At 45.7% G+C, this 23,078-nt stretch overlaps 1 protein-coding gene across 12 annotated transcripts in view; it reads left to right on the forward strand.

The window, feature by feature from the left end:
* LOC103091713 (voltage-dependent P/Q-type calcium channel subunit alpha-1A) overlaps window positions 1–23,078 on the forward strand; it is a 187,684-nt gene that overhangs the window by 142,614 nt on the left and 21,992 nt on the right. For all 12 annotated transcript variants that reach the window (XR_012947186.1, XR_012947188.1, XR_012947187.1 and 9 more), the window contains 12 exons: window positions 1,493–1,633; window positions 1,801–2,002; window positions 3,133–3,297; window positions 5,780–5,890; window positions 6,406–6,489; window positions 9,950–10,066; window positions 12,143–12,208; window positions 13,881–13,972; window positions 15,634–15,784; window positions 16,604–16,731; window positions 18,297–18,393; window positions 18,989–19,094. Coding sequence is in view for 9 of the 12 variants with exons in the window: in XM_076074845.1 (XP_075930960.1) it covers window positions 1,493–1,633; window positions 1,801–2,002; window positions 3,133–3,297; window positions 5,780–5,890; window positions 6,406–6,489; window positions 9,950–10,066; window positions 12,143–12,208; window positions 13,881–13,972; window positions 15,634–15,784; window positions 16,604–16,731; window positions 18,297–18,393; window positions 18,989–19,094 (1,460 nt within the window). In the remaining 3 variants the exon portion in view is untranslated. The remainder of the gene's footprint in view (window positions 1–1,492; window positions 1,634–1,800; window positions 2,003–3,132; window positions 3,298–5,779; window positions 5,891–6,405; window positions 6,490–9,949; window positions 10,067–12,142; window positions 12,209–13,880; window positions 13,973–15,633; window positions 15,785–16,603; window positions 16,732–18,296; window positions 18,394–18,988; window positions 19,095–23,078) is intronic.

The raw sequence follows: 23,078 nt of genomic DNA on the forward strand, positions 1-23,078 counted from the left end.
CCTCCATTGTTGCTGGAGGTCGATTGTCTCCAACTCCCCAGCAGCATCCTTCACGAACCTCCTCCACAGAGACCAATCTAGCATTGACACCACCAACACTACCACCACCACACAGAGAGGCACTAATGATGATGCCTGCATGTCCGCTCTTGATGCCACTGCCAGCAGATTTCAATGTCGCATTTGGCCTTTGTGTGTGTCTATGGTTATCTATGTGAGTCTGTGGCTCTCCATATGGGTGAATTTCTGCTTGAGATTATGGAAGTTTGAATATAATCCAGGAAGTCATTATAACAGTGTCACCTGACCCATATTCATCTTCTTTGGTTCTTTCGGTAAAGTCACGTAGAATGGGAATAAAATAATAAAATAACACAATAAAATTCTCATGACGTTTCGGCCACAACACAAGCGGCCGTCTTCAGGTGAAAGGAACAGACCTGTCGGGACGACAGAGCTTCAATGAACGCTGTTAAGATTCGTAGCGACTTTTAAGCTGGTTGGGAGAAGTGAGGCACCTTGACAAAGGGGGTTTACATATCAAATAACTGAGGGATTAGCTTGTGACTGGTCACAGAAATGGCTATGTTAAAGTCAAAACCTACACATCCACAGAGGCAACTAGTAATTTAGCATTGAAATAGCTAAGGGATTAGCTTGTGCAAATAGCTGAGGGATTAGCTTGTGACTGGTCACAGAAATGGCTATGTTAAAGTCAAAACCTACACATCCACAGAGGCAACGAGTAATTTAGCATTGAAATAGCTAAGGGATTAGCTTGTGACTGGTCACAGAAATAGATGTTAAAGTAAAGGCCTACACATCCACAGATGTGTAGGCCTTTACTTTAAAAGTCGCTACGAATCTTAACAGCGTTCATTGAAGCTCTGTCGTCCCGACAGGTCTGTTCCTTTGACCTGAAGACGGCCACTTGCGTTGTGGCCGAAACATCGTGATAATTTTATTGTGTTATTTTATTATTTTATTCTCATTCTACGTGACTTTACCGAAAGAACCAGAGAAGATGAATCATTGCAGTCACGAAAGCTTTAAATCGAAATCTGACCCATATTCTTATGTCAAGACATATAAACAATCAATCAGATTTACACTAGATGTTAACCTATTCGCGATCTTAGGTGTCCGCTAATCACATGTGGAGCTTTACGGGACTGCATTGAGAGAAAGAAACTGATGAGATGAAGTGATGACAGATAAAGGGACGAGAGAGAATGTAATGCGAGAGTGTGATGCGAGAAAGTGATGAGATACAGTGATGAGAGATAAAGTGGGGAGATAAAGAGATGAGAGGGATAACTTCTTGAAGCTTTAGAAGCATCTGCAGACGTTGCGCTATGCAATATCCGTAGGCCGATATCATTATCCACGACGTTTTACTATTCACGAGCATCTCCGGAGCGTGTATCCCTCGCGAATAACGAGGGAATTCTGAACGTGAACTTATTAAAAGTTTATTCTAACTCCTCTCCAGTGGCTACTACCTGCTCTATGGAAAGGACAACGCGGTCAAGGCAGAGAGGCGCGAGTGGAAGAAGTTCCCTTTCCACTACGACAACGTGCTGTGGGCCCTTCTCACCCTCTTCACGGTGTCCACTGGTGAAGGCTGGCCAGAGTGGGTGCCCATTTTAAAACGCACACCGTCACAGCGGGCAGGGTGGGGGCGAGCTCTAAGGAGCTCCCTCTAGCACAGAGACCCTTCCACTGGCAGTGACGTGAAGGACTGCACCTTCACCTGCTACAATGCAGTAACTGTATGATATTTTTTTTTTGTCTGTGCAGAGTTCTCAGGCACTCGGTGGAGGCGACCTATGAGGAGCAAGGCCCCAGCCCCGGCTATCGCATGGAGATGTCTATTTTCTACGTGGTCTACTTTGTCGTGTTCCCATTTTTCTTCGTGAACATCTTCGTGGCCTTGATTATCATCACCTTCCAAGAGCAAGGAGACAAAGTCATGTCCGAGTACAGCTTGGAGAAAAATGAGGTTGGTGGTGCACCGGTGTTCGTAGTGGAGGCGTTGCCACGGTGGACTGGTTCGCATGCACTGTTGATTACAATCCAGAGGTCGTCACTTCAGTTGGATCTGCTGGCGTGGCACTTGAAACATTGGGTGAAGTTTCTTCAATTCACTCCTCCCTCCACAATCCCTGTACACCGAGCAGAATAGGGCGAGATGGTATCTCCCTCGCCAGGTATGCAGAAGGTCATGGCTCTGGTCCCGACCTTGACCCCTGCTGTATGTTTGGAGTTTGCGTGTTCTCCCCGCGATCACGTGGATTATTTGACTCATTAATTTCCACACGATGATAAGCCACCTTCGTTGAGCTGTCATTTGTGGCCAGGTCGCTTCTGAAAAAGAGCTGTGTAGCTCAGCGGGCCTTACCTGGTAAAATCAAAAATAGCGTTTTATAGTTTAGCATAAATGAGTGCACTGCAGTTAGTCGATCGGCAGGTTGGGTGCAGTGGGGTAAAGTGTGCTTATTTCTGAGTTGTCTGGCCAGCGTGGATGAGTAAGCCAAATACCCTCCAGACATTGATCCAGGAATGCCACACTGAGCCCAGGGACTTTTTTTACAGGAAGATCCTGCGTTGGTTTTTAATTCTGAGATCATTTCAGCCAACTATAAATTATAAAAAAAACACACATATATATTTATTATTTTACCATGTAGGGCTCCACTGAGCCTATATAGCTATTTTTCAGAATCGACCTGGCCACAAATGATAGCTCAACGAAGTGGCTTGTCACGTGGAAATGTATCTCAGCCAAATAATGAGTGCTTATACACTCACCAAGAAAGGAGAAGAGCTCTGTGGATATGCCTCGAGTGGAGGCCCTGCCACAAGCGAGTGGGGTGAGCATGCAATTGCAGGGCTGAACCTTTATCTTTTTTTGCCCTCACTATATGACTCGACTTAAAGCTTGACATCTATTCAAACAAATTGCTGTCCAGATTTGAACGCAGGGATCTTGGTGGTGCCGGCTCATTGCTCAAACCCTGACACCGCGGGTCATCTCTAATGCATTGCGTTGAAACGCCAATCCCGCTCTCGCTTTCCTCCCATTTACCAATGCCTTCGCACTCCTGTCCCACGTGCGTCCTGTTCTCGCAGAGGGCATGCATCGACTTTGTGGTGAGCGCCAAGCCCCTGACGCGCTACATGCCCCAGAACAGGAACACCTTCCAGTACCGCATGTGGAAGTTCGTGGTGTCCCCGCCATTCGAGTACTTCATCATGGCCATGATCGCGCTCAACACCATCGTCCTCATGATGAAGGTATCTCCTCCCTGCCAACCCCTTCGCCCGCTCCCCTCGTGCCAGCAGTGGGTCTGGGTGGGGTGACTGGGTGGGTTGCATCGTGGAGGCTGGGAGCCACTCTAGAGAGGGCCTGCGATCCGTAGCTGCAGTTGTGGCGGCACTAAATGCCAATTTTTCTGCTGTAAAACCGAGCCACGCCGGAGTTGTTTCCAAACGAGCGCGGCACGGGTCAGGAGGTGCCCAGGTTGTTCTTCCATTGCAGGACACGAGCCGTGCCACTGATGTCACACTCATTGAGCGAGTTGAGTCGCATGGAGATGACGTGGCGATGCTGTGTCACCTGCGTACTTGACTGATGCCACACGCAGTGAACGCATTGTTAGCCCTGGCCCTGCTTGGCCCCGAACCAGATTTAGATGTCTCGTGAGACCAGAATGCCACCGTTTTTGGTTCTGGCTTGGCATGAAAAATAGGCAATAGAAATCCACCAGTACTGTGAGGACCATACAATGTTCAGATTTGCCAATGTAAATGAGGTATTTGAGATGGTGAACGCACGGAAACGCAAACTGAAGATGGGATCTGTGGATATGTATATAATGATGCCTTATTTAATTGGTTTATTGTTGTGCTAGCAGAACGTGCATTAGAAATGTGCGTGCAAGACTCGGTTATTTATGGAAATTACATGCAAATGTTATGCTCTTGTTACATTTAGGCTAATGGACGGAACAAATTGTATTAGACAAAAGAAATTATATACAATGCAAATGAGATGTTAAAATTAGACAAAAATGAATCTGTCCTTGAATTGAATTGCAACCCTGAATCTTGACAATTTATTAAATCAGTTGCGATTTAGGAGTTAATTGACATGCACGCACACTCATAGGCAAGCACTGGTAACATGCGCCTGTAATCCAGCACTGCAGAGGCTGCGAGGGTTGGTGGATAACACAAATGTTGTGAAATCTCCGTCCTGTGGCATTCTAGGAGGAACCATACCCTGGCTTGCCATTAGAACGCAGACCAGCAACATGTGGATTGACCTCTATCGTTCCATCTGTGTGGGATAGAGTGTTGCCCCCTCACATGTGTAGGTGTTCTCCAGGCTGCTGCAGTTTCCTCCCACATGTAAACACTTATTAATTGGCTGAAAACATCTTCATATATCGAGGACCCGCAGAGCTTGGGCAATTGTTGATGCCACCTTTCGACCTGGCTGCCTTCCCGCTTATCTGTGTTATTCCTCGCATTACTGAGTCATTCTCTCTTTTTGCGAAATTATTATTTATCATCGTTTGTAACCAGGACACCTAGCGCCTGGCCCTAAAGAGTCTGTGTTTGGGACCTATGGGCTTGTATTAGATTTGCCATTGGGTCAATTAAAAGTTTCAGTGTGGGGTTTTCTTGAAATATTTAAAACACTTATTTTTAAGTGGCAGATTGTGGCTCTATTTTGGTTGGGAGGGTGACATTTTGCCATGGGTTTTGCAGTTTTTAGGTGACACATTCACGAAACGAAATGGATCATTAATTTGCAGTGACATCAAATCATGTACCGATGCTGGCTATTTCCAGACCAGTGCTCCTCAACACAAGAGTGCAACCACCGATTTCGTGACATCATTGCCGTCGAATTCTGAATACCCTCTTAAACCACCTGCCCTGCATCACAGCTGTCATTGCGCATAGCTTTGCATTTGCAGAATTTTGGTTTTCCCTGTCATTCTCTCGCTGCTATCGTGGTCACCATTCCCAAGAACTTCGCTCGTTGACTCCTCAACCCCATGTTGAGAATTCAGACGATCGGACCGTCCGCTCCGTCTCGACCCATACAGTCCTGTGTTTAACCCCCACAGTGCAGGTCACAACGCTGCTCTTCCCTCGCATACTGCCCGACTTTTAGATCCCTCCCATCGTCTCTCTTTTCTCTACCATTTCTTACAACCGTCAGAAATTCAAGAAACGTTTTAAATATAATGCATTCCGCCTTCTGCCCACTGAGCGTTTTGGGCCTTTGGACCTGTGTTCGGCAACTGTGATATTAAATTAATAATTGTGCTCCCCCAACCCCACCCTCCCCCCCTTGGTTCCCCTTCTTCCCCTCCTCTCCCCTGTCCATCTCTTTCTCCCAATATGTTAGTTACCTTTCTCCCTTAACCCTTTTCTCCTCCCCATATATAAGGATTCACGTCCCCGCTAGTGGTTCCCCACCTGGGTGGAGCAGTGAGGCCCATTCTCCCCCACTTCATTAAGCCCTGTCGTGCCGAACCTGGGGGCTGTTTTATATTTTTATTATTTTATTGTTTCCCTTCTACGTGACTTTACCGAAAGAACCAAGAATATGGGGGCTGCTGTTCGCAGATATTTTGGACCCCCCCCCCTCCCTCCATTCTGTGATCGGCACTTTGGATCGGGCTCTCTTTGAGTTGTAACAAAAATATATATGGTGCTCATTGGTATAGTTGTATGTGCAGCGTTTTGTTCCCTCTTGCAGTACCACGAAGCTTCACCTGAGTACGAGAAAATTCTGCGCAACCTCAACATCATCTTCACTGTGCTGTTCTTTCTGGAGTGCAAACTGAAGATTGTAGCATTTGGAATTCTGGTACGCTCCCCCGCACGGTGTGCTAAAGGGATGATGGATTATGCACGGCGTATTATCATCGGTTAAAAGCGCTGTGCTCACAATTGACAGGTTGTGAGCTCAAAATCGTGGTCTCTGGGCAACTTTAGCCTGTCACTCCAATGCTCAAGGAGTCCATTAATAAGCAGGGCTTAATTTCAGCCGGAGTTATCCAGCGCTGAGCTCCAAAAAAATATTTCCGAGGCATTTTTGGGGTTAGTGGGGGTGGGGGGCTATAGAAAATATTCCATGAGAACTCAAGCCCTGAATAGTCGTCATGCCATGGAGAATCAGCTTCCCACCATAGGTATGTGAAATACCCACCACTGGTCCCAGGCTGCCAATGGAGATCAGCGCTGTGCAATTGTATATTTCAGCAGGGAGGCACTTTAACCTTTACGCCAGTGTTTTTTTCGTTGCTTCAATAAGCAGAACATGTTGAATACATTTTTTTTGTAATAGTACTTTTGTAAGTCCGTGTTTGTTTGTCTCAACAGAACTATTTTCGGGATGCTTGGAATGTGTTCGATTTCGTTACTGTGCTGGGGAGCATCACAGACATTCTCGTCACGGAGCTTGGGGTAAGTTTTTCCGTATTCGAATATCAGTCGATCACACATTTATAATTGTCGATTACTGAATTTTGACTTAAAACTTTCGTGACTACAGGAATTCATATTCTTTGGTTCTTTCGCTAAAGTCACGTAGATAGAAAAAATTAAAGTAAATATAATAAAACTACGACGTTTCGATCACAACACAAGCGATCGTCATCAGGAGGAAAAAGGGGGAGGGCTACTGAAGGCAAGCTCTTTTTAAAGGTTTAAGCATCCTGGTGTCAGAACGAAGTGGGCCGGGCATATGTGCCCTGGGGTCAGAGAGCACCATGGGGTCAGAGAGCACCATGGGGTCAGAGAGCACCATGGGGTCAGAGAGCACCATGGGGTCAGAGAGCACCATGGGGTCAGAGAGCACCATGGGGTCAGAGAGCACCATGGGGTCAGAGAGCACCATGGTGAAGCACAGAAGGTGGCAAAGAAAATAACTTGGAAGGTGGCAAGGAGGAAACATCACAACCAGTGACGTTTCGATCAAAACACAAGCGAGTGTTGTGATCGAAACGTCGGTAGTTTTATTTTATTTACTTTTATTTTTTCTATTTACATGACTTTACCGAAAGACCAAAAGAATATGTGGATTACAATTTTTTGTTATCTTGCTCAATTAGAAGGACACTTGATTTGAGTTAGCCTTCATTGCATTAGCATAGAAATAAGTTTAGGGGTAAAAAGTAAATGGCTTGATTATTTTATTCGAAAGGTGAAAATTAATTTCCAGAGAATTGAACACATTGGCTAAATTTACGTATTGAAATTCACAATGCCACCCTTGGCATCCTTTGCAGCTTACATGTCTCATCTCTTCATATTTTAAATAATTTAACTGTCATCACGTTGATCATATACTTTTCTTTAATGACGGAGACCCGTGAAGACATTTTACATTTTTTCATCACGATTCATTTTTCCATCATTGTCCTGGATACAAACTGACCACTGCCAATGGAATGCGGAAACAGCATCCACCGCTGCTTTTGGGCCACGAACATAAATGAGTGCCACACCATTGCTCTCGTGAACAGGGAATCGTTTTGACTTGCATTTTTTAAATAATGGGTTTGATTTCGGCACACGATGGGCTAGTCCTGTCATTGCAATTGGGCCTCAAAACAGCCGCTTTTAGCACAGACGGAGTGCTCTGCTAATTCTTCCGCCTAAGTTTCTGAGTGGCGGTGCAAATCGAACGATTGATTATCTGCAAAGCATCTACAGCGGTGACCGTGCGGAAGATCGGCTCGCTTTGCCTCCAACCGTACTCTTCACCCACCCCCCCCTGACCCTGCCTTAAAATTTTATTAATCGTTGACTTCAACTCATTTTGATGTTCGTGCGCACCATCCGATTGACTCGATGCGTGCTCTTGATGTGTGTGTGCGCGCGCGCGTGCACGTGCATGCGTGCGTCTCTGCGTGTGTGTGCGTTTGTTTCCATCACCTTCCCCTCCCCCTCACCACTCCACACACCCACCCGACGCATCGTGAATCCTGACCACGTCCTGCCCTGTCCCCCTGCCTTCCCTCTCCTCCATCTTCCATGCCATTGCCACGCCATCTCCCATAAAGAGCCCCGGCCCGGTTAGTTTTGCATGCACACGGCACGGTCCTTTTCTGACGCGAGCACGCGAGTCGCATGGCTTGGCACACGCGGTGGCTGTGGTTTTATTTCCCATCCACCCTACGCCCCCGTTGAGTAGGTGCCACACATGTTCATGTTCGTGCCTCGATTAGCACGGTTCGCTACATACGGTGCGAAATGAAGTCTACATACGCACATGCATATTCACGCCACACTCTCTTCTCATCTGTACGTCGTGGCTTTTTGTGTCCCCTCCATTGTGGCGCAGACTGCGGTGGTTTGAAAAAAATATCGTTTTTATCGTTATTTTGGTAAATATGTAGAGATATACTTGACTTGAATTGTGAACAGCTCTCCGTGTATGTATACCATGTGCACGGTCACACACGTTCTAAAAATTCTGTGGGGTATGTGGATGTTTCTCAGCCATTTTTTTATGTTATGCTGCGGCATATCTCATTGTCGCATCTAAAAAAAGGTTGCAGTGGCTCTGCCTTAACCCATATATGTAAATATTCTGTAAACATTTTATTACATTTTGCGAGAAAGTCAAATGTATTTCTCAGCAGGCACGTTCAGTTATCATGTTATTGTCCTTCCCCCGCACCTCCAATTAGCATGATTGGCTACGTACGGTGCGAAAATAAGATCAACATACATACATCGTGTATTGTACAGAACACGTGACATTTCCAACGCTGAACAATACGTAGCAGGTGTCATGACTAGTGTTAAAACAAACAAAAAATCCACTGAGAAATGTGGAGAGATGTGGTGGCAGCGGTTTATAAATACTGGGCCAAGAGATCAAACAGCAATTGTGACAAAAAGCACTCGTGGCAAAAATGCTGCTTGGTATTTGGTCGAAGAGTAGCATTGATGTACAATTTTAATTGTTAATGCACAGCATATTCCTGCATGACGGTCTTTAAATCGCTTGGCCGGTCCATATACCCTTTTCTGCCTTTCTAGGTGCTAGAGTACAAGATGTTAATTTCAGTGGCTGTCTTCGCTGCATTGCTGATTACTATAATTGTTGCATTCATTTAGCGGACGAGTGCCAGTGTTGCACCGTAGCCTTGAGCAGTTCTCATGCTGCAAGGCGGTGCCTGGGTTGCTTGCCATGCACTGTACACCGTTGTGTAAACGATTTTTCATATCAGAAACGTGACGTACGGTTTAAATCCCTCCACGACTAGTTTTCAGCTCGTAATCGCGTGGCGTTCGATATGGTGTGTCCAACGTTTCTCTCCACGTGTACGGGAGCTTCTTTCGGTAACTGAATTCCACTTCCTGCATTAATAAATTAAATTCCTGATGAAAGCTCCCGGCGTGGGAGCGCACAACGAAACTCCGGACATCCTGCCGAACAACGCGTGGTGCAACCTTGAGAGCACACCGGAGAGCCATAAATTGCCGCGTGGACGAGAGATTCACATCAGACTGTCGAACTTTTATTGCTTAAAAGTCTGCGTAAAAAAAAGTGTGCTTTTAAATTGAGATCTTTGAATTTAGTTTTTGAAGCTTTCGTGACTGCAGGAATCCATACGCTTTGGTTCTTTCGGTAAAGTCACGTGGGTATAAAATAAATCACGATGTTTCGATTGCAACACAAGCAATCATCATCAGGTGTGGTTTTCCCACCTGGTGTGTTTTTCCCACCTGACGATGATTGCTTGTGTTGCAATCGAAACGTCGTGATTTATTTTATTTTATACCGACGTGACTTTACCGAAAGAACCAAAGAGTATCTTTGAATTTCCATGGATGACGTGCGTCGTTGTGCCATGGCCTTCACCGCTGGCAAGTCTCTTATGTTCCACTCACTTTTCCTTGCTCCTTACAGAAAAACTTCATCAACCTAAGCTTCTTAAGGCTTTTCCGGGCGGCACGTTTGATAAAACTCCTACGCCAGGGCTACACCATCCGTATCCTCCTCTGGACCTTCCTGCAGTCGTTCAAGGTACAGCCCAGATGCTTATATATACTTTTTTTCTTAAATTATCATTATTCTAATCACAATTGCTAAGCACGAACCCAAAGGCCCGAGATACCAAGCAACCTACAACAAACGAGGTAATATTTGAAGAGTGTGGGGAGGCGAGACGACGGGAGAGGGAATTCCTAAGTAGAGCAGTGAGAGTGGAGCAGTGGGAGGAAAGTAGCTGATAGAGAAGTGAGAAGTGACCTGCAGTGCGGCAGTGGTGGTGGTGATGGTTGAGATGACATAGTCGGAATCTGATAGGCCGAGGCCTCAATATAGGTTGAAGATTCAATGAGTGAAGTTCAAGGCAACAGCAACCATGATAGTAATGATAGACGAGTGATATATATGAATTGTACGTAGTATATTTTCACACTTGTGTTTTATAAGCATAGGAATCAATTTTATTGTATAATCGATGCATTGTTACACATCTAAACTATTCGTATAAACAAGTATTTTGTACACGTTTGTGATTTAGTGAGGAAGTTTAAGGAAAGACCTGGCTGGTTATAAGAATAGGTTTTACCCTTTTAACTGGCACAAAAACTGACACCTTTATTCAAGGCATCATGTTTGCAATAACCACAACACAAGCAGTCAAAATGCAAACAAAAAAGACAACTCTGATAATAATATGCACTGTCCTTGAATTTGATTGGTCCACACCCGAGACAGCTTTTCTTAGAGCCTAGTCTCCATTGGTGTTGGACCAGAAGACGCCAAAAGGCGTACATGATGCCTTGAATAAAGGTGTCAGTTTTTGTGCCAGTTAAAAGGGTAAAACCTATTCTTATATCTTGTTTCTGGCAAAGGAGGTCTCAATGTAAATGCTCACCCCGAGCCCTCAATACTCTGATAGTGCGCTGTTTTTGAGTTGTACGCCTTTTGGCGTCTTCTGGTCCAACACCAATGGAGACTAGGCTCTAAGAAAAGCTGTCTCGGGTGTGGACCAATCAAATTCAAGGACAGTGCATATTTTTATCAGAGTTGTCTTTTTTGTTTGCATTTTGACTGCTTCTGTTGTGGTTATTGCAAACATGATGCCTTGAATAAAGGTGTCAGTTTTTGTGCCAGTTAAAAGGGTAAAACCTATTCTTATATCTTGTTTCTGGCAAAGGAGGTCTCATAAAGTACCTGGCTGGTTTTCAAACTAACAGAACGAATATTTAATTGTCAATAGCAAGTTCTGAGAACCGGGGTAAAAATGCATGCAAAGCTTGCCTAAGAATAACCTGTTCAGAGTGGCTGTGCCTAGGAAGATCCTGTTCAGAGTGTCTGTGCCTAGGAAGATCCTGTTCAGAGTGTCTGTGTCTAGGAAAAACCTGTTCAGAGTGGCTGTGTCTAGGAAGAACCTGTTCAGAGTGGCTGTGTCTAGGAGAACCTGTTCAGAGTGGTTGTGTCTATGAGAACCTGTTCAGAGTGGCTGTGTCTAGGAAAAACCTGTTCAGAGTGTCTGTGTCTAGGAAGAACCTGTTTAGAGCGGCTGTGCCTAGGAAGAACCTGTTCAGAGCGGCTGTGCCCAGGAAGAACCTGTTCAGAGTGTCTGTGTCTAGGAAGAACCTGTTCAGAGTGGTTGTGTCTAGGAGAACCTGTTTAGAGTGGCTGTGTCTAGGAGAACCTGTTCAGAGTGGCTGTGTCTAGGAGAACCTGTTCAGAGCGGCTGTGTCTAGGAAGAACCTGTTCAGAGTGGCTGTGCCTAGGAAAAACCTGTTCAGAGTGTCTGTGTCTAGGAGAACCTGTTCAGAGTGTCTGTGTCTAGGAAAACCTGTTCAGAGTGGCTGTGCCCAGGAAGAACCTGTTCAGAGTGTCTGTGTCTAGGAAGAACCTGTTCAGAGTGGCTGTGTCTAGGAAGAACCTGTTCAGAGTGGTTGTGTCTAGGAGAACCTGTTCAGAGTGGCTGTGTCTAGGAAGAACCTGTTCAGAGTGGCTGTGCCTAGGAAGAATCTGTTCAGAGCGGCTGTGTCTAGGAAGAACCTGTTCAGAGTGTCTGTGCCTAGGAAAAACCTGTTCAGAGCGGCTGTGATGTGATCACTCATGTCCGTGTCGCTGCAGGCTCTGCCGTACGTCTGCTTGTTGATCGCGATGCTGTTCTTCATCTACGCCATCGTGGGCATGCAGGTAATGTGGTGGGGATCGACGCTTGGCCTTGTCTGATACTCTCTCCGCATGCTCTGATCTCAGGCCATCCAAAGCCTTCACCCCAGAGGCCCTGGATTTGCTGCAGAACGTTGACGTGAACCTTTGACAACTTGCTGCTTCCCCTACAATAAGTCTGATATTTTGAAGCAACCCATAGGACAGGGGACTAGAAGAAGGGCTTCATTTAGCTCTCACTCTCTTTCTCTCAGAGCCCCTCTCAACTCCCCAGACTCCTCACTTTCTGCCTCCTTCCCCGTCCACGACCCCTTCGTTACCCACGACGTACGCTCCTGTCCCCCTCTCTTACATGCTTCGCCCCTCCCCCTACCTACCTATCAATTAATGAATTAACCAATTAATTCCTAAATTGACAACCCACTCTGATGCAGTGTAGATATATGTATTTACATGCATAACAAGGTGGGCAGCAATATGCCAATATAGCAATATGTCAATAATGCCAGCCGACAATTAATATTGTTTTGTTTACGTGTACATGGTTATCAATTTCCCACAATGTTAACCCGATTGTGCTCTTGGCATCACGTAAAGAGAAGAAGGATCCATTGCAATCTCTCACAGAGCAGTGCAAGCCTTTGTGTTAGAGAATGGCCCACAGGAGTGGATGTCACGGAGCCCCATTGATGTGTCGACTTCGAGCCTTCTCTGTGCATCTCCGGCTCCCACATAATCGAGGGGCTGAGACATCACTTTTACAACCCACCCGAAATGCGAGAGCGACATTCTTTGCGTGACAGTCAAACAAACAAAAAAATTCACAGCTGGTATTCAGCCAAGTTGAGTTGCAGAATGGAATTCAACACGATGTTTGATTTTTTTTTATTTTGTGCTGGTGACTAGGGCTGAGAACATCAACGCAGTCACCCTTCAGAACACGGTTTTTGATCGCACGTCACTGCCCGGATTCCAACTCGGGTTGTCAGCAGTGTCAGCTCGGCTCCCTGACCCATGACCTACCCGGCCACCTGTAGCCGATTTGAATCTTGTATTTTGGATTTAATTACAAGACCTCGGTTTCCGTACGTGGACGTGTGCAAGGTGGCCGGGGATCAGGGCAGTAATTTATGCGGGGGTGTGTGAGAGGGGGGGGGGGTGCCCCGTTAATTCTCACGGCAAGAGAGGATAATCGGAGACTATAAGCCACTTAGTGCTACAGCTCTCGGTGCCTTCATCCCACAAAGCTCGTGACATCCTCTGTGTTGGCAGGTCAAACACGATGCTGCGCTGCTTCCCGTAGCAACACTAATCCATGGGGGGGAGGGGTGGTGTGTACGTGTGCGTGCGTGTAGTGAGCGGTAGTGTAGTGGCTAGCGCAATGCGCTACGAACCCGGCAACCCGGGCTCAATTCCCGCTCATGGTCAACACCGGTGACGATTATCTGAACCGGTCATGGGCCTCTCCTAGGTCTACTCGGCCTCAAATGAGTACCTGGTGCGGTGTGTAAATATCGTCATTGGGGGGACAAAGGCAGCCAGGCGTGGTTCTGACCACAGCACCACCTCGTGTGCTGCGCCTGATTTCATAGGCGCTCGCTAACAGCACTTGCCCCAACAGTCTGTTAAAGCTATACGGGGGATCTTTGTTTTTTGTCTTCTTTGTGTGTGTGTGTGTACCTGTGCGCATCCAAAGGTGTTTGGCAACGTGAAACTCGATGATGAGGGGGGCATCACTGAACACAACAACTTCCAGACATTCTTTCAAGCGTTGATGCTCCTCTTCAGGTATGCTGTGGCTCATTATTACATGCTTTTATTATTACACGTTTTTATTTTACACGCTTTTATTATTACACGCATTTATTTAACTCTGTCTGTTGTTGTCGTTGTTTGCTCAAATTATTGTAACTCAATCTTAACCTACTTCCCAATGTGGTATCGACTGTAAACTTGGTATACTTATGTCATACTGATGACAATACTATATTCTATCAAAAAATTAAAAAAAACACATTTTTAAAACATTATTTTTTATATGTTATGTTTCGGCTTGGCTCTAATTGTCCACGCTCAACTGACGTTGGCTGTAATTGGTCACAGTCCCCCTTACGTTGTGGCAAGCTTCGGGGCCACTTCCTGGAGTCGTGGAGATATTCCATTACTAGTACGGTACATTACATTAAAGCGTGTTTTTAAAAAAAGTTTGTTTTTTATATTATTTTTTGTCACGACCAGCATTGTTGATCGATGCCGTGTCACACTTGCACATTATTGTCGATGATAACTTATAAATCCTTGTCAATCCGCTGCTGGACGATGGCCTTCTCGTGCCGCGTCGGTCGTGGGGGTTCGTATGACCATACTTCACCATTCTGGTCGGTGAAGATTCCAGTGACTTCCGAACGTTCTAATGATCCGTGTCTGTGGGGAGGGGGATGGCGGTGGTCACTTGTTTGTGTCTGTTATTGTGGCGGTAGAGTTCAGGTAATGTGCTGATTTGTTTTTTTTTATATATTTAGGTCATTGCATTTCGATGATATGTCACAACAGGCTTTAGATCCTCGTATCTGTGCCTGCCCATGATCAGCTTGGAGAGTAGTCATGACCTGCCATGGTGGGGTCAAGATCTTATAGTAATTGTGGGATTGTATCTGTACTTTTGAAGATGAGGTCAGTGTCTTCTGTCAATCTCTGTGACGGTGGAGTCTCGGGGCATTGTTGTGATCTGTGATAGTGCGTGCCACGAATTTCAGCCACTTCTCCGCCATTGAGGTCGTGGTATTGTGGGGCATCTGCGTCACAGGTCAGGGTATTGTGTCTGTCCTTGTGGTGATGGGTTCACGGCGTAGTGAGGATTTGTCATCTTGAGTTGGTGGTGTTGCAGTATCCTTTCAGCCATTATGCTTGATGGCTTTTTATGTTGAATGGAGGAGTCAAATGATGCATATATATGGGAGTAATCTAGCCAATGACATCTGCTAATCCAAAAGCATTTATTTAGCGAGCTTGATTCGGAAGGACGAAACAAATGCTGCCTGATAATATTTGTCTGGTGGGCCGATAACCTGATAGGTTGAAAGGTTTTTTGTTATGTTATATGGAGATACTAAACTGAATTCTGCTTTTATTGGCTTTTAACTATGCAGTTGCACAGCAACCCATAAATAACTTGTGGTTGTGAGTTCACGGTGTTGTGGTAATTTATGACATTGAGGCCAGGGTATTGTGTCTGTCCCATGGTGAGTTCATGGTCATGTGATAATCTATAATATTGGCATCATGGTATTTGTATATCCAATCCTTGCGATGATGTGTTCGTGGTATTGCGATGATCTGCAACAGGGTATTGCGATGAAATGTGACAGTGAGTCCGTGGTATTGCGATGATCTCCGACTGTGAGCCCATGGTATTGTGATGACGTGCGACGGTGGTGCCGGGCATGCAGGAGTGCCACCGGGGAGGCGTGGCAAGAAATCATGCTCTCCTGCCTGAGCAAGAAGCCGTGCGAGCAGCACTCGCTTAACGGCGAAAACGTATGCGGCAGTGACTTCGCCTACTTCTACTTCGTCTCGTTCATCTTCCTCTGCTCGTTCCTGGTGCCCGACGCACTCACGTCCACACGCACGTCCACACGCACGTCCACGCGCACATCCACGCGCAAAGCCAAAGATCCCCCGTGTAGCCTTTACGGACTGTTGGGGCAAGTGATGTTAGCCAGCAGGGCACACGAGGGTGTGGGTGGCACAGCACTACGGCCGGCTGCCTTTGTCTCCCCAGTGGTGATGTTTACACACCGCACCAGGTACTCATTTTATGCTGAGTCAACCTAGGGAGGGCCCAGTACCGGTTCAGATAATGGAGCCTGTGTCACAGGCTCTGAGCCAACAACACTGAGATCCCCAATAATAGTCGAGCAGCCACTTAAAAATAGTGAAACCATGTTTTCGAACGGAGCGAGTTGTTAGTCTCAACAGCCTCAACAATGACTAGACAATAGTTTTGTTGACTTAACTTAACCAAGGCCAGCTCTAAAAGCTACGTTGTTTTCACGCTCCACATGGCTGCTGTGTTGGGATGCTTGTGTGGTGTAATGGTTCAATTCAATTTCCTGGCATTGCAATAGACACAATGGGGCAAGCTTATTGAATCCCGCAGTGCCTCCGTCCACCCAGCAGTGTACGCTTAAACGGGTTCAGCACATTCAGTCGAGCGGCAGGTCTGCGTATGGTGTGCCAAAGTGTGGATACTTCCACCTCTTACGAGCGTGGAAGAGTAGGCCCGGTACCCTCTATAAAGGGGCTCTCTACAGCTTCCTCTCTAGCGGTGGCCGTTCCGCCAGCGGTGATGTGAGTGAGCCATTGCAGGGACATGCACCCTTGTATGTTAACCACGTTGTGCTGTTCCTGCCGGTATAGATGCTCAACCTCTTCGTGGCAGTCATCATGGACAACTTCGAGTACCTGACCCGAGACTCGTCCATCCTGGGGCCTCATCACCTCGACGAGTTTGTGCGAATCTGGGGGGATTACGATCCGGCTGCAACGTGAGTGAAACTAAAACTGCGGCGTTGTATCCGCGTCGGATGTTCGCGACTGTGCTGCTTGTAAAGCTCTCTCCGACGCCTTTTAGGGTTGTCCCACGTGGTGTCCGACGTGATGTCCGGCGTGATGTCTGACGTTTCACTCAGTGTGTTGAGCGATTATTATTATCCAGTTCCTTAAAAAAGAAAACAGCACATGAAGCGAAACGAAGGACATCACGGCGGACAACAAAGAGCACAAATCGAAACACACATCGGAGATTCATATTCTTGGTTCTTTCGGTAAAGTCACGTAGAAGGAAAACAATAAAATAATAAAAATATAAAAAACAATAAAATTATCACGACGTTTCGACCCGTAACACAAGCAATCATCATCAGGTGTGAAAACCACAACAAGAAGAAAAAATTACACATCGGAGAGTTAGAGAGTTATGCTTTTGAGCATGGAAACACTTGGACTCGGACACTCCTCTTAACATACAAAACAGTGACTGTCTTATTAAGAGACTAGCCCTCATGGGAATGTAGAATTTCACAATTGGCTCAGGATCACCAAATGGGATAAGCATTGTCTCACGACAGTAGACTCTCGATTATCCGTGCTAATGATAGGGAGGACAGCCGCGGAGAATTAAAAGTCGCGAATAATCCAAAAATATATTACAATTTTCTGTGGATCTCTATGCCAATAACCACTACATTATGTTTAAGTTATTACAATTGAGTTTGTTAATAGAAGAAAACTAAGCGGATAGTAGAACCATGCCTATGAAAATCAATAAAACTCCGCCCACTGTTGTAAAGATATACAACTACTGTACTGTAGAGCCGATCACGTGGATTTCGGATTAACCAGAGCACATATTTGTTATATTTAAGCACGTGACTTGCAATAAACATTTCCAAGAATAACAATTTTAACTGTTTTTTATACTATTAATTTGGGCTTAAGGGAAAATCCATGAGTTATTCATTTATGTAAAAATTTCAGGTGCACAAATCGGATAATTATCGAGAAGGCACTTGCACCTTTTAACTTGATCATATGCTTTGTAATAGTCTTCAGACATCGTAATGCCGTGCCGAATTCTATTCCCTGAAGAAACTCTCCCCGAGCACGTGGAACAAAACGTCGGACATCGTGCCGAGCAGCACGCAGTAATGTCCCGAGAACGCATCGGAAAGCCGTAACGCTGCTGTACCCACGCTGCTCCCTCCTGGACATTGAGCGTGGTGCTTTGTGTTGTGGGGAGCGCTGGTGTAGCGGGTTAGCACGCTGCGCTACAAACCCGGCGACCCAAGTTCGATTCACGCTCACGGCCAACACCAGTGACGATTATCTGAACTGGTCCTGGGCCTCCCCTAGGTCGACTCAGCCGCAAATGAGCACCTGGTGTAGATGTAAACATTGCCACTAGGGAGACAAAGGCGGTCGGGCGTGGTGTTGGCCATCCACCCCCTCGTGTGCTGTCCCGGTCTTCACAGGTGCTTGCTAACAGCACTTGCATCAACAGTCTGTCAAGGCTATACGGGGAGATCTTTGTCTTTGTTGTGTGTGTGTTTAGAGGCCGCATCACGTACACCAAGATGTATGAGCTCCTGCGTCACATGTCCCCTCCACTCGGCCTCGGAAAGAAGTGCCCAGTTCGCATCGCGTACAAGGTGCATTCCGTACCGTCGGCTCACTCGCGCGCGCACTCACTGTGCTGTTCATTCAGTGACCGGGCGGCGAGGCCCAGACCCAGAGTGCTACGTGTTTGTTTGTTAGTTTTGTGCCCTTTATTTACCCAGGAAAGCCTCACTGAGTCGCAAGGCTCTTGTTGTAGGAGGGTCCCGCACACAGTACCGCAGCAGGGACCGATGTCGCGATGTGTTACCCAATTGAATGGTTTGCGTGGAGTTTTTGGCGTTTTGAACCCGTGAAGTTTTGTCTTTGCAAATGACGCATCGCAACAAGTGGCCTGGGTCTTGCTTGGGGAGAGTTTGAAATGCAGATATGGCATCGATACATAAAATATACATTAACTTTATCGCTGTGGGAAAAACGTATTGGCCTTGGAAGCAATTTCTGATATGACTTGTAGTCTTCCATTTGAAAAGTAAATTAAGTCAATCATGGTTGCAATTTGTTTTGTATTATTCCGGAATATATATTTACGAGATAAAAAATATATGAAACATATGGTTGATTTTATCTCTCTCTCGATCATTATTATGCATAATTTCTCTCGGATTCTTGTTGTGTTTCTTGTGCCAGCGCCTCGTGCGGATGGATATGCCGATAGCTGAGGACAACACAGTTCACTTCACCACCACCCTCATGGCACTCATTCGCACAGCGTTGGACATCAAGATTGCCAAGGGTAGGTCACTTGTATTTGCCGAAATCTGAAGTTCCCTTTAAATATTCATGTTTAATTGCGATTCCATAATGTGATTGTACTATTGGAAAGGAGATCCAGCCCGGGTGAGTCTTGAACGTTGTCTTTGTTACATCTTCCGCACAGCGTGTTACACGCATCAGGTAATTAAACCTCCAATTAGCATGGTTGGCTACGTAAGGTGCGAAAGAAGTTCAACATACGTACTTACAGGCCCCCCAAATACCGTTCCATCCCTCCTTTTATTCTCTTCTCCATCCTTTCTGGAACTTCCCATGACTCTCAACCAATCTCCTTAATTTCTCCTAACGGTCTCTTAAACCACACTCCCCTAATTTCCGCCTGGTTGTCCCTGACAACCGATCCGATGATTTGAACGCTCTCCACCTTCAAATTCCAATTTGTGCCCCCTACGTTGGCTCCGCCCGTGATAGCTCCTCGCCAATGAGAGTCAAGCGCCGCTATTCAAAATCACGAGCCGTTAGACCCAGTGAGTGCATATCCATTTATTTATTTCAGCATAGTGTTTGCCTCTCGGCATCCCTTACATTGTTAAAGGTTCGTACACAGCACGTTATTCAAACTCACGAGCCGGCTCGTTAGACCCAGTGAGTGTGTATCTGTTTATAAGGGTATTTCTGAATAGGGTTTGCCTCTCGGCATCCCTTACACTGTTAAAGATTTGTACCATAGTTGTTTCGGTGGAGCGACGGTGCAGTGGTATGCGTACTGCGCTTGACCTGAGTTGGAATCTTTGCAAATTTGCTTCTTCAGCCATGTGGGCAATCTGTCAACCAAAACTGGCAAAATGCAACGTAATCATATTTTATTACTTGAAGTCAAATCTCCTTTTTGCAAGTTATTTTAAAGCAACGTGTATTTATTTCACATTGCCCATCGGAGGCCCCCGCCACTCTCGCGAGTTGAAATCAATGCGTTGGCTCAGCACCGCTGACGACGATGAGCTGCAGCACGGAACTCCTCTCTCGCGCGCGCGACCGGTGAAACTATTTCACCTGGCTCTGGTAATATCACAGTGCCCATGGAAATGTTATAATTGAAATAAACAAGCCGCAAATTAATATTTTTCCTATAACAACAACTGGTGGGTGCAAGTTTTTTAAACTTCAGTCAATAAATCGTACGCCACCTCGCTTGGGTTAGTGATGTAATACCAATGTGTTTTCACGTCTCAGATAACATCTCTGATGGATTAGATCTGCGGGCGCCTGGAAAATAACACGTACAACGGGTGCCCAAATAACGCTAATTGATTCAGTGTGCCATCACAACATTATATCTTTTTTCTTGCAAATGAGATCCCCTGTGTACCTAGAGGCGCCGTAGATCAAACCGTGGAATGGCTATTTCGGTCCACGCCTGCATCAACGCAAAACGCTTGACTAATAGGGCTCTCCGCTTCAGCTTGTAAATACCGCTACCTGCGTCAGCTCTTTTGCAGACGTCAAATTTTTCATGGGGCTCTCATTTGGGCTTTGCCATTGAGCATGCTGCTGCCATGATGGCCAAATGGTGGATTACATTTGCTTTCCACAACAGAGGTTGTTTTTCTTTTCCGGTTAGATCGCGTAAATATAAATGTGCCGTTAAACCCTGATAACCACCCGACAGCCATTGAGTAAGCTTTGTCACGTAAACAAAACGTAGCAACTCGTTACTAGTTCAGCACACCGGTGTGTTGGAGAGTAAACGCACAGCATTTACAATTCGAGATACTACATTTTGCCGGTAATTACAACCAGCCTCATCAGGCGACAGCCAGATTTGTGGAGAAATCCTCCTCTTTTGGTTTTAAATAGAGGGATAAATGTGATGTCATCACTTGCGAGCCAATCAGGTGCAAAGGCCAGGGGGGCAGTTAATGTAGTCATATAAATTACAATGGATATATTTTATTGGTTGGGTTATTCGGACTTAATCAACATATATAACGCATGTCAATCATGCATGTGCATTATGCATGTACATTAATGTACGTACATTTTGCTGTTTTTGGGCCAAAATATCACAATACAGTGGTACCTCGGTATATGTCGTTAATTCGTTCCAGAAGGTAGGACCTTTTTACCGAAAATGACGTGAATACCAAACGAATGTTTCCCAGAATAATAAGACATAAAGGGAAAGGAAAGAATCCGTTCCAGAGTATAAGCAATTATATTTTATATGGCATTATACATTCATGGGGTTGTATAGCATAATGTAGACACTACTTATTACTAAAATGCATACATTAAAATAAATGCATGTGAAAATTCACGGAGAGTTATAGCAAGGGTTGTGCACTGAACGAGATCTACAGGCAGACTGAGGAGCGGCGCTTTCTTTCAGTCGCGAACGGGGTCTACCCGGGTACGCGGTGACTCATCCCGACCCATACAAGTTCTAGCAAGATGTCGTATCCCAAGCAAGGCGTCGTACCCCAAGACATTTTTTTTCTCGTCAAAACACGACGTGTACCAAATTCGAGGTATTCCAAAGCAGTCGCCGTATACCGAGGTGTGACTGTACTTGCTATTGCTCACAGTTATCCATTGTGATTGATATATTTACGTGATCTGACCCTTAAAAAAAACCTTTCTAATGGATAATATTAGTCGCGAAAGCGTGTTAAACTAACATTTGCTTTGCCCGCAGTGGCCCGAACTGACCCAGGAGTGTTTGTGTTTCTGTTTATTCCTCGTCACTTAAAGGGGAGTGGAGAATCTACCTTTTTTTTTGTTCCTGAAAAATATGCCAAGGTATCGGCACCTGTGTGTAGTACAGGGTGATCGTGAGAGGTGGTGGTGTCTTGGGGAGGCCTTCATCCAACAGTGGATTGACAACGGCCGATGATAATAATCACGAGTGAAGGATTATCCACTTCAAATCTAGATTTGAAGTGGATAATCCTTCAAATCTAGAAATCTAGATTTTCGTGGCTGCAGGGATCCATACTCTTTGGTTCTTTCGGTAAAGTCACGTAAGGTATAAAAAAAATTAAACGCATTTAATCACGACGTTTCGGGCGCAACACATCATGACGGATGCTTGTGTTGCGCCCGAAACGTCGTGATTAAATTAATTTTAATTTTTATACCTACGTGACTTTACCGAAAGAACCAAAAGATTATGATAATCCACTTGTAGATACCCCACTAAAGGAACAGGGAAAATTATAGAGAGGAACGGTTTATTCCAAAGCCTTTATATGGTTTCTATCAATCTCAACACACATTATGAGACATTTTATTTTCCTCTTCTGTGAGGTGATGGAGCCACATCCTTTTCACATTAATTCAATCATCTGTTGGGAAAAAAGTATGAAGGTCATTGGAAATCAGTGGGGATATCTACAAATGGATCACCCTGTACATTCTGATCACATTAGCAATGATCACATGTCATCGATGACCAAACATAATAATCAAGGTAAGGGTTCTGCCCTGCAATTACCTGCTCACGCCACTGCTGGCAGAAGGGCCTCCACTTGCGGAAGAGTTCTAGAGAGGGTGTTTTGGCCGACTCGTTCATGCTGGCCAGACTTCATGGAAGCGGTGACGGTACCCACACTTTACCCCCGCCTTACGCAACCTGCCTCCAATTAGCACGGTTGGCTACGCACCGTGCGAAAGAAGTACAAAATACATACGATCCATAAGAATGATGTAATATATGCATTACTTCGGGAAAGCAGTGGTGAGTCTTGTGACCCTGCGTTAGGATGTTTGACCAGTTCGTTGCTCTGTATATGGGATGAAACCTGAGAAACCCGGAGAAACTCCACACATACATTGGGCTGACCACTCTATAGTGTGCACATTATGGGCTCAGGAGCCAACCTGTTGTGCTTACGCCTTCTGGACACCTCGCAGCCCACCAGGGTTTCGTAGTTTCCGCATCTCTGCATGATCCACCAACACCCTTGCCTCGAAATGACAGCATCACAGCCGTTGCACGACCTCG

This window comes from Petromyzon marinus, chromosome 50 (assembly GCF_048934315.1).
Source record: "Petromyzon marinus isolate PM22_M1 ecotype Great Lakes invasive population chromosome 50, UKy_Petmar_22M1.pri1.0, whole genome shotgun sequence".
Lineage (NCBI taxonomy): Eukaryota > Metazoa > Chordata > Hyperoartia > Petromyzontiformes > Petromyzontidae > Petromyzon > Petromyzon marinus.